Source organism: Poecilia mexicana, unplaced genomic scaffold, assembly GCF_051168715.1.
Source record: "Poecilia mexicana isolate PSO_F unplaced genomic scaffold, ASM5116871v1 scaffold_20, whole genome shotgun sequence".
NCBI lineage: Eukaryota > Metazoa > Chordata > Actinopteri > Cyprinodontiformes > Poeciliidae > Poecilia > Poecilia mexicana.
In genome coordinates, this window is record NW_028263389.1 from 1,284,361 (window position 1) to 1,299,549 (window position 15,189).

At 37.7% G+C, this 15,189-nt stretch overlaps 1 protein-coding gene across 1 annotated transcript; it reads right to left on the bottom strand.

Annotated features, from left to right (window-relative positions):
- Positions 1-310: 310 nt before the first annotated feature.
- Positions 311-14,049, bottom strand: LOC148153204 (C-C chemokine receptor type 3-like). The gene is made up of 3 exons (XM_088001318.1): positions 13,950-14,049; positions 13,597-13,782; positions 311-3,700 (listed from the first exon to the last, which is right to left on the bottom strand). The coding sequence occupies exons 2-3, from the start codon at positions 13,767-13,769 to the stop codon at positions 2,839-2,841; spliced, it is 1,035 nt and encodes a 344-aa protein (XP_087857444.1). The 5' UTR covers positions 13,770-13,782; positions 13,950-14,049; the 3' UTR covers positions 311-2,838.
- Positions 14,050-15,189: the final 1,140 nt, after the last annotated feature.

The window sequence follows — 15,189 nt, forward strand, 5'->3', positions numbered from 1 at the left end:
TATTTTGAGCATTTGGATTTAAGGAAAATCTGAGGACAATTTTATTTTGTGATTACAGCATTTTATTTGTGAATGCAGTGTATTGTTTGTGGGTGCAGCATGATTGGTTCGCATTTGTTTTGCTGACTGAAGGATTTTGCTTCTATTTTCTGTTATTGCAAAAAAAAAAAAATGTTTGCAGCATTTTCTATTGCATTTGTTTGTTTGTTTTTTTTGTTTGTTTATGTTCGTGCAGCATCTGATGGCTAGCATACATTTCTCCTGGAATCCCCAGTATTGTTACTAAAAAGAAAGCAAGTCATGATAAAGATAATTTTGAAGACATCCATTTAATGTACAGGTCAAAAATGTACATGAACATGAATTACATTCTTATATATTAATGGCTTTGCATAATGTCAGGCCAGTTTCTGATTTAATTACATCTTCAATTACTATACACAGCATGCCAAGCAAAAAAAAAAAAAAAACAAACAAAAAAAAACTATACAATACAACAGGATGATATAAGTTGTCCAGCACACACAAAAACAGAAAACAAAAAAAAAAAAAACAGAAGCATCCTGATCACTGGACAAGTATTCTAGTGGTATCTATTTTTTGTTAATAATTTCAAGTCTGTTAAATAATACAAGGGAATAGATTATAGTTGTCTGCTTATAAAGGATTTTGCTGTGAATTTTATTATAATTCAGATGCGACAGACATTTGTACCACTGATATTACACAAAGTTTGAACATAGAAAACAAGTAACATCATACACCAGTTTGTTGCTCTTTAAGCTTTTTTGTTGCTCATTTCTAATAGTTTTTTTGTGACGGTTATACTGTCACTTAAAGCACTCTAAGCCAGAGGTTCCCAAACTGTGGGGCGAGCCCCCTAGGGGGGCGCCGTGTCATTGCAGGGGGGGCACGGGAAGCCGTCTGGATGAAAAAACAAAACAAAACATGAACACTGTATGCGCTGGGTTTTTACCTTAGAATGGCCAACTCTATGTTATTCCTATGTCGATTTGATACAGTAGAGGCTTCCACACTTCCCATATTTGTGTCCTCTGTCACTTTTATCAGCAGTTAAAACTGTTTAATCCGTTAACATGTTGTAACCTGTTTTTCCGAGCCGCCTTTAAATGCAACATGAGCGCTACGACGCTCGCGCTGGGTTTCCACCTGTGAAGGAGACCTGCTGCTGCTGTGCAGAGCTACGTAGGTTTGTGTTAGAATCACGGCAGCAAACCAGCAAAACGCAAAGAACTTTTCACAGTTTTTCCCTCCAAACTAACCGACTGAGTTGAGTAAAGCTGCTGGATGCAGGTAATGTTAGCTAAAAGATGACTAGCTAATATCAATACAGAACCTTAAGCTTAACAAGTAGCTTGTAGGCTACCGATGTTGGTGTCTATTTTCAGCTACGTACATTCATTTTGCCCCCAAAAAAGTCGATGCCCCCCCCCCCTCAGTCACACGCGTCGTATCAACCAGACAGCCATTTGTAATCCATAGGGGGGGGCGAAGATAATGTTTGGAAACCACTGGGGGGGCGCAGAAGAAAAAGTTTGGGAACCACTGCTCTAAGCAACACATGAAAACAAAAACACCTACATTCATAATATTATATTAATGAATTAAGTCATTACTTAGTACTTGGTAATGTTACAAAGTAAGCATGTTAACTCCAACAGTTATTGGCATATATTCTGGAGTTTGTTGTCTTGGTCAGTTTTGAACAGGAGTTACAGCAGACTGTAAGCTTCCCAAAGACCCGATTCAAGGATGTTCCTGTGTGTAACATGGGGAACATGGCAACAGAGGGCCCCAAGTCCATGATCAACATCTAGCAAACTTTGAAATACATCCCTGGTCCAACACACCTCCATCAAATGTCTGAACTCCCTCATCAGCAGTCATTCAGCTCTGTAGAGGCCTGGTAATGAGCCATTGATTTGATTCAGGTGTGTTGGACATGTGACGTGTCTGAAAGCTGCAGGATGGTGGATCTCAAGAACTGGACTTGGGTATCTAGTGTGTTGGGTCCCTTCCAGCACATCTTTACTGAGAGACTGCTTGTTAAATCATCCATCTTCCTATCCACCTCACATAGCAATTTTTAATGTAGGTCAAAAAATTGTATTTCATTCACATTAATCCATTTATTTGTTTTGTCTACTACATGACTTTTTGGAAAAATTAATCTTTGAGATTCCTTGTAACTGTCATCAAGCTTGAAATTCTCTCATAGGAGCAAGGTTTGTTAACTGCATGGCAAATAGTAGACCTGATGAACAAATTGTGGATCTCTGCAGCTCATCCAGAGGTACCATGGGTCTCTTTTTCTGTTACTCTGATTATTGGTCTTCCTGTTGGCCTGTCAGTTTAAACTGATCTTTGTCTTGTTAGGGTTGCAGGTGTGCCACATTCCCTTTTCAGGTGATGGACTGAACAATTCTTTTTGACATGTTCAAAGCTTGGGAAATTATACAGAACTGTGCAAAAAGAAACCCAGAAAATTGTCACTGGCTCGCCTAAGGTAAAGAGTGTCCTTTCAGCTTTACCAGAACAGAAATACCAATTCAAGGTCTACTGAAACAACAGAATGAAACGATTCAAAAGGCAACATCTATAGGTTTAGCTGCTCGATACTTGAATCTATCACACTCATGAGCATAGTATCAATATCCTCAAATAATTTTCAGTATGATGACAATACATTAGGTCAGAGTGAGGGTTGTGGTTGTAGCATGAAAAGATGGCCTGAAGTTTAAAAAGCATGAATGTAATTTCAAGGTACTGAATTTGGTTTGACTCAGGGTGAATGACGACAAACTCACAGAGATAAACTCACTTCTTAAGGCTGAGTTCAGTTCTTGAAATGTGTGTTGTTGTAATGTCTGTGTTAAAAGAAATATGATCCCGTAAGCTTGGGAAACATTTCACCAGCAGCTGTTTAAAATGGTTCTGGAATTTTTTTCCTACAAATGTATAAAACATTGGACTGATGCAGAAGTAAATGTACGCCATGTTGCGGGTGACATGAAGAGCGTAACCGAGTTTCCTTTGAGCTTCACAATTCAAAAGAGACTCTAATTCATAATGCAGGAGTTCTACAATGTTAAAAGGGATCCAGCAGATGAAGAACAACACTACGATCATAAATATCATCCTGACTGCATGGAATTTAGAAGCTGATCGGGACTTTTTGATGGTGACCACAATCCTAGCATAACAAAATATGATAATAGCCAGAGGGAGGATCAAGAAGACAAAAAGCTGAATATAAAACCCAGATCTTTTGAGCATCGCTACATTCAAACCATCAATGTGAGCAAACTCCTCACAGTGCATCGTGCCCAAATGCTTATAGGTGCCATGGAGGATCATGGGCCTAATGCAAGCCAAACCACTGATCACCCACACCACTGCACAAGATATGATAGCATTGCGTCGACTCCTTACATGTACGACTGGCATAAAATGTACAAAAGCAAGGTAACGGTCAAATGTTAGCAGAGTTAAAAAGAAAACAGAACTGTAAAAACCCAGGTAATAGGCACTGAAGACGATCTTGCACATAGCTGAGCCAAAAATCCAGTCAGACATCTGCATGTAGACGGCCTGGAAGGGAAGGCTGCTCATTAAGATCAGGGAGGACGCCACCAGGTTGACCAGCAAGATGTTGATCACAGTGTACAGCTTCTCAAACCTGGAGGGAAGATGGTAAGGTGTTATTTTGGTGTAAGCATAAATTCTCCAACAGTCAGAGCACAAATTATTATCAGTGGCTTTAATTTTATGCAAGTCTGTGAAAGGTTTGTCAAATAAGACTTGTGAGAATGTTAGCCAGAAATTTCATTAATTTTTTTAATTTTAAGATTAAACCAGCATATAAAAAGTTATGTATGTTGATTATATCGTGTTTTTCAACTAACTCTGTCTGAGCCCAGACAACAGTAGAAGTTTGTGTCAAAGTAGATTTAAGCAATATTGTGGGGGGGCAATCTTAAAGTAACAGTTAATTCGCTGGAGCAGCTGGATGGCTCTTTTGGACCCTGGAGTCAACTTAGGGCAGTAGCCTCTCCAACAAGCTTCTGCAGTATGCTGGACATGGCAGGGGTTTTCCAAGTCTCAGCTTCGGCCCGACGGATCTTTAGAATGCCACTTTGAAGGTTTTAAAAGTCCTTCATCATTCCAACAGAATGAGCAGAGATGGTTCATGAACCTGTCTCTGTCAAAGACTAGACTAAAGACTAGTCTTATCTGTAAGCTCAGTCATACTGAGCTTTCGGATTGACGCTACCAGTGATAGCCTCTAGCGCAAAGCATCCTGGGACATGAGGCCCAATCATTTCCTTTCTATAAATGGAGGCCCAACATGGGTTTTCCCAGCATTGCAAACTTTAACAATAGTCATTATCTAGCCTGGACTGATCATATGCCTCCTAGCATGCTAACAGTTCTTTCTTAGCAGTCTTTTAGCTTCCACACTATGAGCTTACAGATTTATAAAAAAAAAAAAAAAAAAAACTGGGAGAGGCAAGGGTAGAGCTAAACTGCTCCTTACAACTGGAGAAAACTCTACAACTTTCTCTACTATTACATTACTTTAAATAATAGGAATGGTATAATGGAAAACTTTAGTTCACCAACATTTCCTTTGTAAAACCATGGTATACACAGGACCTTTACAAAACAGTGGCGCTAACTCTTTATTTGAAGGGGTGTACATAAGAGGGACATGACACTGTCATAAATATGAAGGAGTCTTCATGAACATTTATGACTATTGTCATGAAGTATCATTCAGTAAAGTAAGAGTAATGACACTTCTAATGTCATTAGAAGTGTCATTAATGTAATTACACCCCGCGCCCCCCGCCCGCCCCCCCACCCCGAAGGAAGCTACATGAAAGGTAAAACTTGTTACATTTACCCCGTTATGGGCGCGAGGTGAAGGAGCGCAAGGGTGCTCAAGTGGATGTGAACACATCATCAGGCGCCGCCCCCTCCAGACAGGTTTTGGACGCCCCCTCTGGTGCAGCGCCCCTATGCGTTGCATGCCCACTTTTTGCGCCACTGTCTAGTTGTTATAACAGACATTTTAAACAATGTCAACTTTGCATTTAAAAGAGTAATTATTTACCAAATGACACTTAATGACAGCAGTCACAAATATTCATGAAGACTCATTCATGTTCATAACTGGTGTAAAGTCATGTTCATGACAGTATCATGTCTTTTTTTTTTTTTTTTTTTTTTTTTTAATTAAACATTTTGAACAACTGTACAGGATCACGTGGCATGTACATACATAGAGACGATATGTTTTATAAGCTTAAGGCACATAAAAATATGAGAAAATAATTACAAAAAAACAAAAAAAAAAGACAAAGGGGCATTAGTTTTCAAATAAATTCACATCATTATAGGCATCCAAGAGCTGTAGTCCATGCTTGTTTTTCATCAGTTTTAAAGTTCTAAAGTGGTTGTCCATTAGAAGGTTTTAAAAGGCTGAGAAGTCAGGTTTTCTATTTCCCCATTTACATGAGTGGATAAAGAATTTTGCAAGGATCAGCAGGTTGTTTAGTATGAGGTCGGTTCTTCTGTCTCTGTGGGTGGTTCCAAATATTATATCCTCTCTTTTTAAGGGATGATTTAGGAAAAGCTTTGTTGAGATCCAGTCCTGAAAGTTTCCCCAAAATGTCTTAGTGTGCACACAGAAGAAAAAAAGATGATCTGTTGTTTCAATATCATTATCACAAAAGGTACAGTTGTTAGTGTCAAAGTTAAATCTTTGTCGTAATAGATCCCTGGATGGAAAAATATTATTGAGAATTTTAAAATGAACTTCTTTAGCTTCAGGGCATAGAGGGAATTTAAGGTAAGCTGTTCTCCACTTATTCACCTCCGAAGCAGGAAACAAATTTAAAATTGAGTTTTTATTTGGTCGGACAGGAAATATAAGATTGGTTAGATGTTGACGCATCCTTTTGTTAGAATTACTTTTGTCTAAAAGGTTGCCTCCAAACAGTTGAAGTGCAGGTAACTGAAGGTCAGCTGATTGAATGTTTACATTCTGAACCAGATATTTGACTGCAGAGGGAATAGAGTTCAATACTGTGTAAAACTGAGTGCGTGAACATTCCAAATTATACAATAGACAAAATTCATCATAATTCAACCAGTCTCCACTGTCATTAAGAAAATGTCTTATGGACCAAATACCCATTTCCATCCAGTGATCCAAATACAGAGACTTATTCCTGTGCAGCACATATCTGTTGTTCCAGATGGGAGTCTGGTGAGGAGTAAAGTTGTGCGTGTACATAAGTTTCCAACATAACAACACTTGCTTGTGAAAAGCAGATAACTTAACAGGAAGTCTGTCAACACCAAAGTCACATCTAAGAACAAAATCTATGCATCCAATTTTTTTAAACAGACCCTTGGGGAGACAAAACCAGATACTATTACCATTAATTAAAAAGGATTTCAGCCAGTTTACCTTTAAGACCGCATTTAAACATTCAAAGTCAATAGCTTGTAAACCTCCATCTTTAAAGTCTTTAACCATATTTGCTTTCTTTAAGTAGTGGACTCGATTTTTCCAGATGAAATTAAAGTTTAGCTGATTTATATCTTTAATGTATTTGTTAGGTATGGCCATGGAATAAGCTGGGTATATGCATCGGGACAGCGACTCCATTTTGGTTAAATAGGTTCTCCCAAACAGGGTCAGATCTCTTTGGAGCCATTTATTTAACTGAGATTTGCAGTTCTGTATCTTATTTTCTATGTTAACAGTTTCACTGAGTTTAGCATCTTTAGTTATTAGAATTCCAAGATATTTAACTGAAGATTTAATGGGAATATTATACGCTTCTGTCAGATCAGAGTCATGAATCGCCATCAGCACACACTTCTGCAGGTTTAAGGTTAATCCTGATGCTTTGGAGAAGGTATTAATTAGCTCAAGTACGTTGGGGGTTTGGTCTAGATTTTTCAGAAAAATTGTGGTGTCGTCAGCTAGCTGACTGATTATAATTGGATGATCAAAGACTTTCAATTTAGGTATATTTGAGTTTTTTATAAAAATACTCATCATTTCAACGGCCAAAATAAAGAGGAAGGGGGAGATATTACAGCCCTGTTTTACACCCCTATTAACGGTGAAGCGAGGAGACGTACCGTGTGGAAGTGCAACTGAACTCGTGGTACCGTTATAAAAGCTTTCAACTACTCTACAGAAGTTTGGACCAAATCCAAACATGTGTAAAACTTTAAAGAGAAACTGATGCTCCAACATGTCAAAGGCTTTGTAGAAGTCTAGGAAAAGGATGAAGCCTTTATCCTCAATCAAGTCACTGTACTCGAGTAAATCCTGCACCAGTCTGATGTTATTGTGTATAGACCTTTTGGACATAAAACCTGTCTGTGTTTCAGAAATAACATCCTTAAGCCCAGATTTTAATCTATTTGTGTAGATATATGTCAATAGCTTATAATCACAGTTTAGAAGGGTGATTGGACGGTAGTTATCCAGAACTTTGCTGTCTCTTCCTGGTTTGGGTATGAGGGTGATAACGCCCTGCTTCATGCTGTGTGGAAGTGAGTTATCACATAAGATCTCTTTAAAAACCTGGAATATAAATTCTCTGAGATAATCCCAGAAATGTCTATAGAAATTGGCAGTAAGGCCGTCGGGACCGGGGGATTTATCGAGTTTCAAGCACATGATGGCGCTGTCTAGTTCTTCGATATTAATGTCTTTGTCACAGTTTTCCTTGAAATCCTCAGATATTTGAGGGACGAAGTCTTTGACTTGGTCCAGCAGAAAGTCGCAGTCTGGGGTTGAAAAAGAAGAGCTATAAAGGTTTTGATAAAAGTTGCTAATTTCTTTAGCAATTACAAATTGGTCTGTACAATCATTGTTGTTAATAATAAGGGATTGAATTTGATTTTTAACTTGCCTCCTCTTTTCCAGTCTGCAGAAGTATGAACTGTTTTTCTCCCCTTCCTCAATCCATTTTGCTCTGGATCTGATAAAAGCTCTCCGGGCCTTTCTTTCATAGATTAAGTCTAATTTAGCTTGTACGGTCAGGAGGTTACCTTTGTCTGAATCAGTCAACGACTGTTTAATACATAATAGGTTTAGCTCTTTTACTAACTTTACTTCTTGCAGGTCATTATTTCTTTTCAAGTTTTTGCTAAAGGAGATAGAGTAAGCCCGTATCTTATATTTTAGGTATTCCCATTTTTTGGTGTAGGTTGTTAATGAATCGTCTAACAGAGTCTTTTTTACTAATTCTTTGATTTCCCGGCAATACAGCTCATATTTTAAGAGATTTGCATTGAATTTCCAATACCCTCTATGTCTCAAACTCTCAGGAAGAGGGGTAATTAGTAAATTAATACTGCAGTGATCAGTCAGAGGAGTTGGAGACATATTACAATCTGATGTTAGTTTGAGAATATCATCAGTTCCTAGCCAAAAGTCTATTCTAGATCTGCTTGATGTGTCTGATTTAAACCAAGAGAACTGTTTTTCGTTAATATGTTTGTCTCTCCATAAGTCAATAAGTCCCAAGTTATCACAAAAATCAGACAAAATCTGGTTTGGATGGGCTTTTGCAAATTTGTTTGGGCATCTATCAAGAGCTTCGTCCATAACCATATTCCAATCTCCACCTAATAAAACATATTTAGTAGAAAATGTTTGTTTAAGTTGTTTGACATTTACTTCAATACTTGTAAGAAGCTCTTTATTTTTGGAAATATTACAGTAACCATAAATATTACCTAGGATTATTAATGAGTCCTCAATAAGTAATACGGAAAAAGACCAATGGCCATCACTGTCATGTTTTGTATGAATTATTTTTCCTGGAAAGTTATTCAGTAATATAGCCACACCTGCTGATTTTGTTGTACCATGTGAATAACTAATCTGATCTCCCCACTGATTTGACCAAAATTTCTCATCAGAGTCCGTTGAATGGGTTTCTTGAAGAAGAATACAGTGCGGATTATTTTTTCTACAGTACATGAACATTGCTTTCCTTTTGACATTTTCTCTTAAGCCCCTTACATTAAGTGACAAAAACCTAAGATTAGTTTTTAAAGACATAGAATTGATAAAAAAAAAAAAGAGAAAATGAGTTTTAAAGACACAAACCTTAATATTGAAAGTTTTGTTAAGATAGAATGAATTAAAGGCAAGCCCCTGGAAAGTCTAAGAATGCCCTTTACATTATAACTTGGAAAAATCAACCTTGCATCCACATCCTTCACTAAACATAACTTAAAACTACTCCCTTTTCATTTGAACAAAAATATAAAACCACTGGAGCGCATGTCAGAGTCTTACTATGACAAAAGGTATAATTCAATATTAGAAGGAAAAACATTGCTGTTTTTTTTTTTAACCCTGTAATAGGAGGATGCAGTAAACAAACAGAAGAATCTATAGTCTCAGAAGGGAGATGAAGCTTTGATCACCTTGCCGTCGATCACTGCGATATGACCTCTATAAAAGGCCACCTTACCCTGGGATCTGGCTTTGGTAATCTTAGGCCACAGTTCTTCTCTTGCCAGCCGGTCTTCCTTAATAAAATCTTGAGCAAAACGCAGACCTTGTTCTTTGCATACCGCTGAATCCTTCGTCACTTTCCAGACTGTGTCTCGATGGCGCCTCCTAGTGAACTGCAGGATAACCTGACGGGTCCGTCCTTCTTCCTTTCTTCCTAAACGGTGAATTGTGTCGATCACATCCTCTGCCTGGTCTGCCCATTGTGGTAAGATTCTTGAGAGAAGATGTTCTGCCTTTTCTCTGAGGTTTTCTCCTTCTTGCTCTTTGAGGCCCGACAGCCTCAGGTTCCAACGACGTTTGTATCTTTCAGCCTCCAGGAGTTTTTCTTTCAGAGCTGCGTTTTCTTTATTCTAGGGCTGAAATGATTCCTCGAATGATTCGAGTACCTCGATTACTAAAATTCCTCGAGGAAAATTTACCTGCCTCGAAGCTTCGTTAATTTATGTTTTATTAGTTAGCGCACCGTGTTCCGGGGCTGCTGGTTGAAAGCGAACGGCGGGAAGAGCGCTGAGATGAGCGGATAGACTGAACAGGGCGGGCGGCTGAGTAGCTGATGCTTACCGTGTAAATGTAGCTTTACCGACGAACCGCACAATAAATTTCATATCCCGGTCTGAAGAAACGGGTGGCGGAGCGCATCGTACATGGCTGGTAGATGAGTTTCTGAGTGTGACCAGTGAAGGTGTCGTAAATATCCCGTATTGCTTCCCCCCGTGTTCGTCCCCCGGTCTAACGGTTCGTCAGTCCGCTGGTCTATTTCCTCCCCTCCACCCCATCTTACGTTCGTTCATTCGCCCTCTCCTCCCACTCCAGGCGGCATTTCCCGTATTTTCAAACCCAAAGCGTGACAGGTTAGGTGGCAAGGTGAGTTTAATTAATCTATTAAACTCACTGAAGATGAATACATAAACTAAAAGCTGGATTGTAGACATTTTTTATAAGCATATTTGTGAACCTGCCTCTTTGTTATTAAATTCAATATAATTTCAGATTTTTCTATAACTTTTCTTCTGGTTAACGTAGAAAGTGAGCTATTATTGTTACAGGTTAGTTTTCTAAACTACAAAAAAGCAACTGTTAGGGATGCTCAAATATGAAAAATTGGACTGATATTGATATCTGATAGTAACACTGGTATTATGCCAGATTTACCAATATTTCATTTTATAATTTTTTTTTATCCGAGTACTCGATTAATCGTAAGAATAATCGATAGATTACTCGATTACTAAAATATTCGTTTACAACAGCCCTACTTTATTCATTGCAGTAAACTTCTGTTCAAGGTTTTCCATTGTAGATTTACATTCAGCAATGCCGAGTGTGTTCTGCTCCACTTGGAGAGTGATGCGGGCAAACAAGTCTGAATTTTCTTTTAGCTGTTTTCCAAAGTCGTCAACCTTGCTATCCAGACTTTTAATGGCTGCTAAGACAGCAGCTAAGGAGACCTCGGTCTCAGTGGCTTGTTTTTTAGCAGGTGGAAGTTTGGTTGGAGTAGCGTTTAGTTGCCGTCTTGTACCGGAGGCATTTTTTGACGTCTCCATCGGTGTTTCAGCGCTAGCAGCGGCAGCATAGTTATGCATGTTTAGCTTAGCAGCGTTAGCATTCTTCAGACTGGGGAAATCTTTCTCATTAACGGTCGACATCTTTCATAAGAACTCTAGTTTTTTTCTCCTTACTTTAGAGCGTGGATGTTCGGGTCCACCTTGAGGAAGAAATTATGTGTAAAGGGCTAGTTTAAGTAGCTGTTTGGGGGCTGCACGAATGGAGCTCAGAGTAGTACGTGTGCCCACATCGCCATCTTGCCCGACATCTCGTATCATGTCAGTCTTATTCACATCCTGTAATGGTCTCGCTAAGGTGTCTTGTAACCATCAGCTAACCATCAGCCAAACTCCTTTTACACGAGTCAGGATTAACATCTTCCTTTATTGTCATGCAGAATGGAGTGAAACTGCCAAAACACAAATATCTCAGAATGAGCCCAGAGCAGCAAACAGAAGTGTTAACATTCAGTTTCATACATTAAAAGTATAACAAATGATAGAACAGTTAGGTCAGAATGCTATGAGCTGCAACGCTACATAACGGCCTAAGAAAACTTAGCAGCCTGCTAGTTAGCAATGATGTAAAACACTTAAATCGCCCGCTGGTATTTTCAAACTGATTAAACATAAATTCAATAAGCAAATTACTTCTCATATGTTATAACATATTGTTTTGATGTAGCAACTTACAGGCTTTGCGTCGAAGAACCCGTAACTGAAATGCGACATTCATAAAAGACTAGTGTTCATCCGGTCTACTAGCAAACCACAGTACTGACCAAACAACACAAAGGTAAAAGCAGTTCCCCAAACGTCCAACAGATGGCAGCAATATGCCACGCGAAACCAAACACCCACAGTTTACAGGACACATCCCGTCAAATAAATTGTTACCACAATGGCTTATCACCTGGGAATTCACAGGTCTAATAAGTTCAGCATGTGTTTACAATTCAAATTCAATTCAAAAATACTTTATTAATCCCAAATTTAAAAATGTTAATGGTTTTTGTAGCTCATTAATTCAGATACTTCAAAGAGTTATTGAAGGTAGTGATGGCCGTTGGCAAGAAAAATCACTGAATTTGAATAAATAAATCAATTTTCTAAAGAAATAGATCACTGAATATTCTGGTATTTAGAAACAAGAAATAATTTTGGTAATCAAAAAAAGAAAAGGTTGGGCTGATTTCATGTCATATAGAACAAAATCATTTTTTGTTTCTTCTTACACAGCATGTTTAATGCTGGACTGTTCAGCGAACATATTTTTGCAGGATGCTGCTGGCTGAAAACTGAGGGAGTGGCATGTTTTCTCAATGACAACAGACCAGTGTAAGTCATAATCTTCAGTCCGTTGTATCGTAATATTATTTGCTCATTTGCTGCTGATGGTGTTTCCAGTATATGATTTTTGTAATTTAGAGCCATTTCTGCCACTCAGTCTAATCTTTAAGCAACCCCCTTTATTCCAATTAGCTTGTGAGTGGGGTCTGATTCATCTATTCCTAAAACGGTTGTGATGATTGTTTGGAAACCTCTTCTTAAAGGGAGCCATCATGCTTCCACACAGAATCATGTAAGAAGATTTCTTGGTGGAAATGAGATTGAGGTTCAATCACATGTGGGCTCCAGTGAGACTCCACTCTAAATTTCATCAAAGTTTTTCCTGTACAAATAAGGAAGAAGCTAATATGACATTTATTTCATTAACACCCAAAAAGCAAAATTATATCAATGCTCAATATAAATGTCTTGATATTTGCATAATCAGGTCAGAAATAATGAGATAAAAGATATCTAAAAAATATATTTACTGTGTAAACAAGACATCCTAAATTACAATATTGAAACTCTGCACATGTATTTAAAAAGCCATGCTGTTGTTGCAGTGTTAAAAATGTAGCAAAGCTTTTTTTTTTTAATCAAGCTGTTGCATTTTTGTTCAGTTCAATACTCATCTGTTTGAATCAGAAACTGCACACCGTTTACCTTTGGCTTCAGAAAATAAATACTCAGATGTTCACATTTTGGTAAAAACTGTGTTTCAGTTTTACTACTTCGGGTGCAGCAGCATTACTGGAAAGTAGCTCATATTTCCTATGAATCTTGTGTACCCTAAAGGAAGCAAGCTGCTCTCTGCACCACAAAAGCTGAAAATACTAGGTGGTTCTGTTCAAAATAAAAAATAAAAACTTATTTAAACTGAAAGCTATGTTTTGTGATTTGTAAGTCAAACAGGAAGATCTAAAATTCACTTAATTTCTTCTTTTTTAAAAACTGCATTTTATATTTTGTCAGGCTGTCTATATTGGATGTTAACATTTCTAAAATTTTCTTAGATATTAGATGTAGCTAAATAAAAAAAAAAGAATTTGTAAGGTTTTACAGTAGTGTCTGACAAAATAATTTCAACATTTATGGATGCCTCAAGTTCAACTCGGTTTAATTTGGTGGTTTACTCACCGGTGGATGACAACCAGAACCAGCAGGTTGGTGATAACATTGAAGAAAAACATGAAGTAGTAAATGTAAGACAGATATGCTCCCACTTTGTTATCATCATCCCTGGAACACGGTTCAACGGCCGGCTCTTCTGGGACTTTGCTGGTAACATAACTGATGTTTATCTGAGTCATCTTTGTGTAAAATCTGTCAAAAGCAGAATACACAAAGTCACATTGTCAGTTAAAACATAAGACTTACTGTTTTACATTATTTTATGGTAATCTACAAAAAGCAGACCATATCTAAAACACCACTGTATGGAAGAAGATTGAATGTAAGATAAAATCCAAATCCAGAAAGAGTTTTCTTACCTCGTGTTTGACAGCAGCTCCAGGCAGTGACTCTGAAATCTCTGAGTCTAACAGAGCTCCGCTACCAAAGTGAAGGCAGTTGGACTGAAGTGTCTGTGAGCTCGTCTGGGTTCGTTGTGCATGAAGAAAAAGCGGTAATGACTTTACGATGAGGGCATGTACAAACAGCTTCAGAGAGATCAGCTTTCATGAAAAATCCTCTGAGGCATTTTGTATGAAGGACCAATCCTGCCATTACCAAGCATATATTCAGAAATAAATTGCCTAATAAATGAATTACTCCAGCAATAAATAATTTAGCAACATTTTAATTTGCCATTTAATGTAGCAAGTAAAAACATAAAATCTTTACTCAAGATATGATCAAAAGATAATTTATTTCTTTAACTATTCTAATGTATCCCTGGTATATTATTAAGATATGAATTATTTTCTTCACCTTTATATTTTTTTCATAAGTATTCCTTCACAAATATATTTACAAAGAATACTTTTTTTTTTCTTTGATTTTGTTCGTCCTTATAAATCTTAAAAATAGATGTATTCTCTCTCCTAAGATATGACCATGTTATTTTTTTCTCCAATGGATTTCCTTGAGCCCATTTTCTAGGTTATACGTTTCACATTAAAGAAAGATGAGAGTGTGAATTTGGAATAGAAATTTCAGAAGAGGATGGGCAGAGTGCTGCTTTCACTGGTCCTCTACCAACTAGAGTAGTAGGAGCATTGTTGGAAAAATATTCTAATATATTGCAAGATTCCCTATCAAGGGAAGCATAGGGAAGCAAAATCAGAGTGCTGGAGGCAATGTGGCTCAACAGAGGCAAACCACTATCACCTTTTCTGGGATTGCCCCAGGCTAAACGGGTATCAGCAACGTGTTAAATAAAGTGCTTAGAACCCAAATTAAATGCAATTTTCAAAATGTACACCTGGGTCAGGTACCAAGTTAGCAAAAAAAGGATATATTTAACTTTTTCAGGTCATTTTAGCCGGCTAGTAGGAAAGCAATTGCAAGAAGGCAACCTGCCCACAAATATATATTACTAATTGTGAAAACAACAAAGAAGACAGCAGGAAGTAATTGGATCTTGCCACGGTACATGTTTTTGATGACTTATCTCATGAATGAACTTATTCACGTGTGATTTTGACTGTATTTCTTATTTAATGGAAACACCACCATTGGGAAATTGTTGATATTCTGTTAATCCCAAAAAACCCACAAAATTTTATACAC

Bases quoted from the DNA above. Each gene is read 5' to 3' on its own strand.
- LOC148153204 (XM_088001318.1), bottom strand. From the start codon at position 13,769: ATGACTCAGATAAACATCAGTTATGTTACCAGCAAAGTCCCAGAAGAG. The intron at 3,701-13,596 runs GTGAGTAAACCA...TCTTCCCTCCAG, and splicing joins GTTCTGGTTGTCATCCACCG to GTTTGAGAAGCTGTACACTG.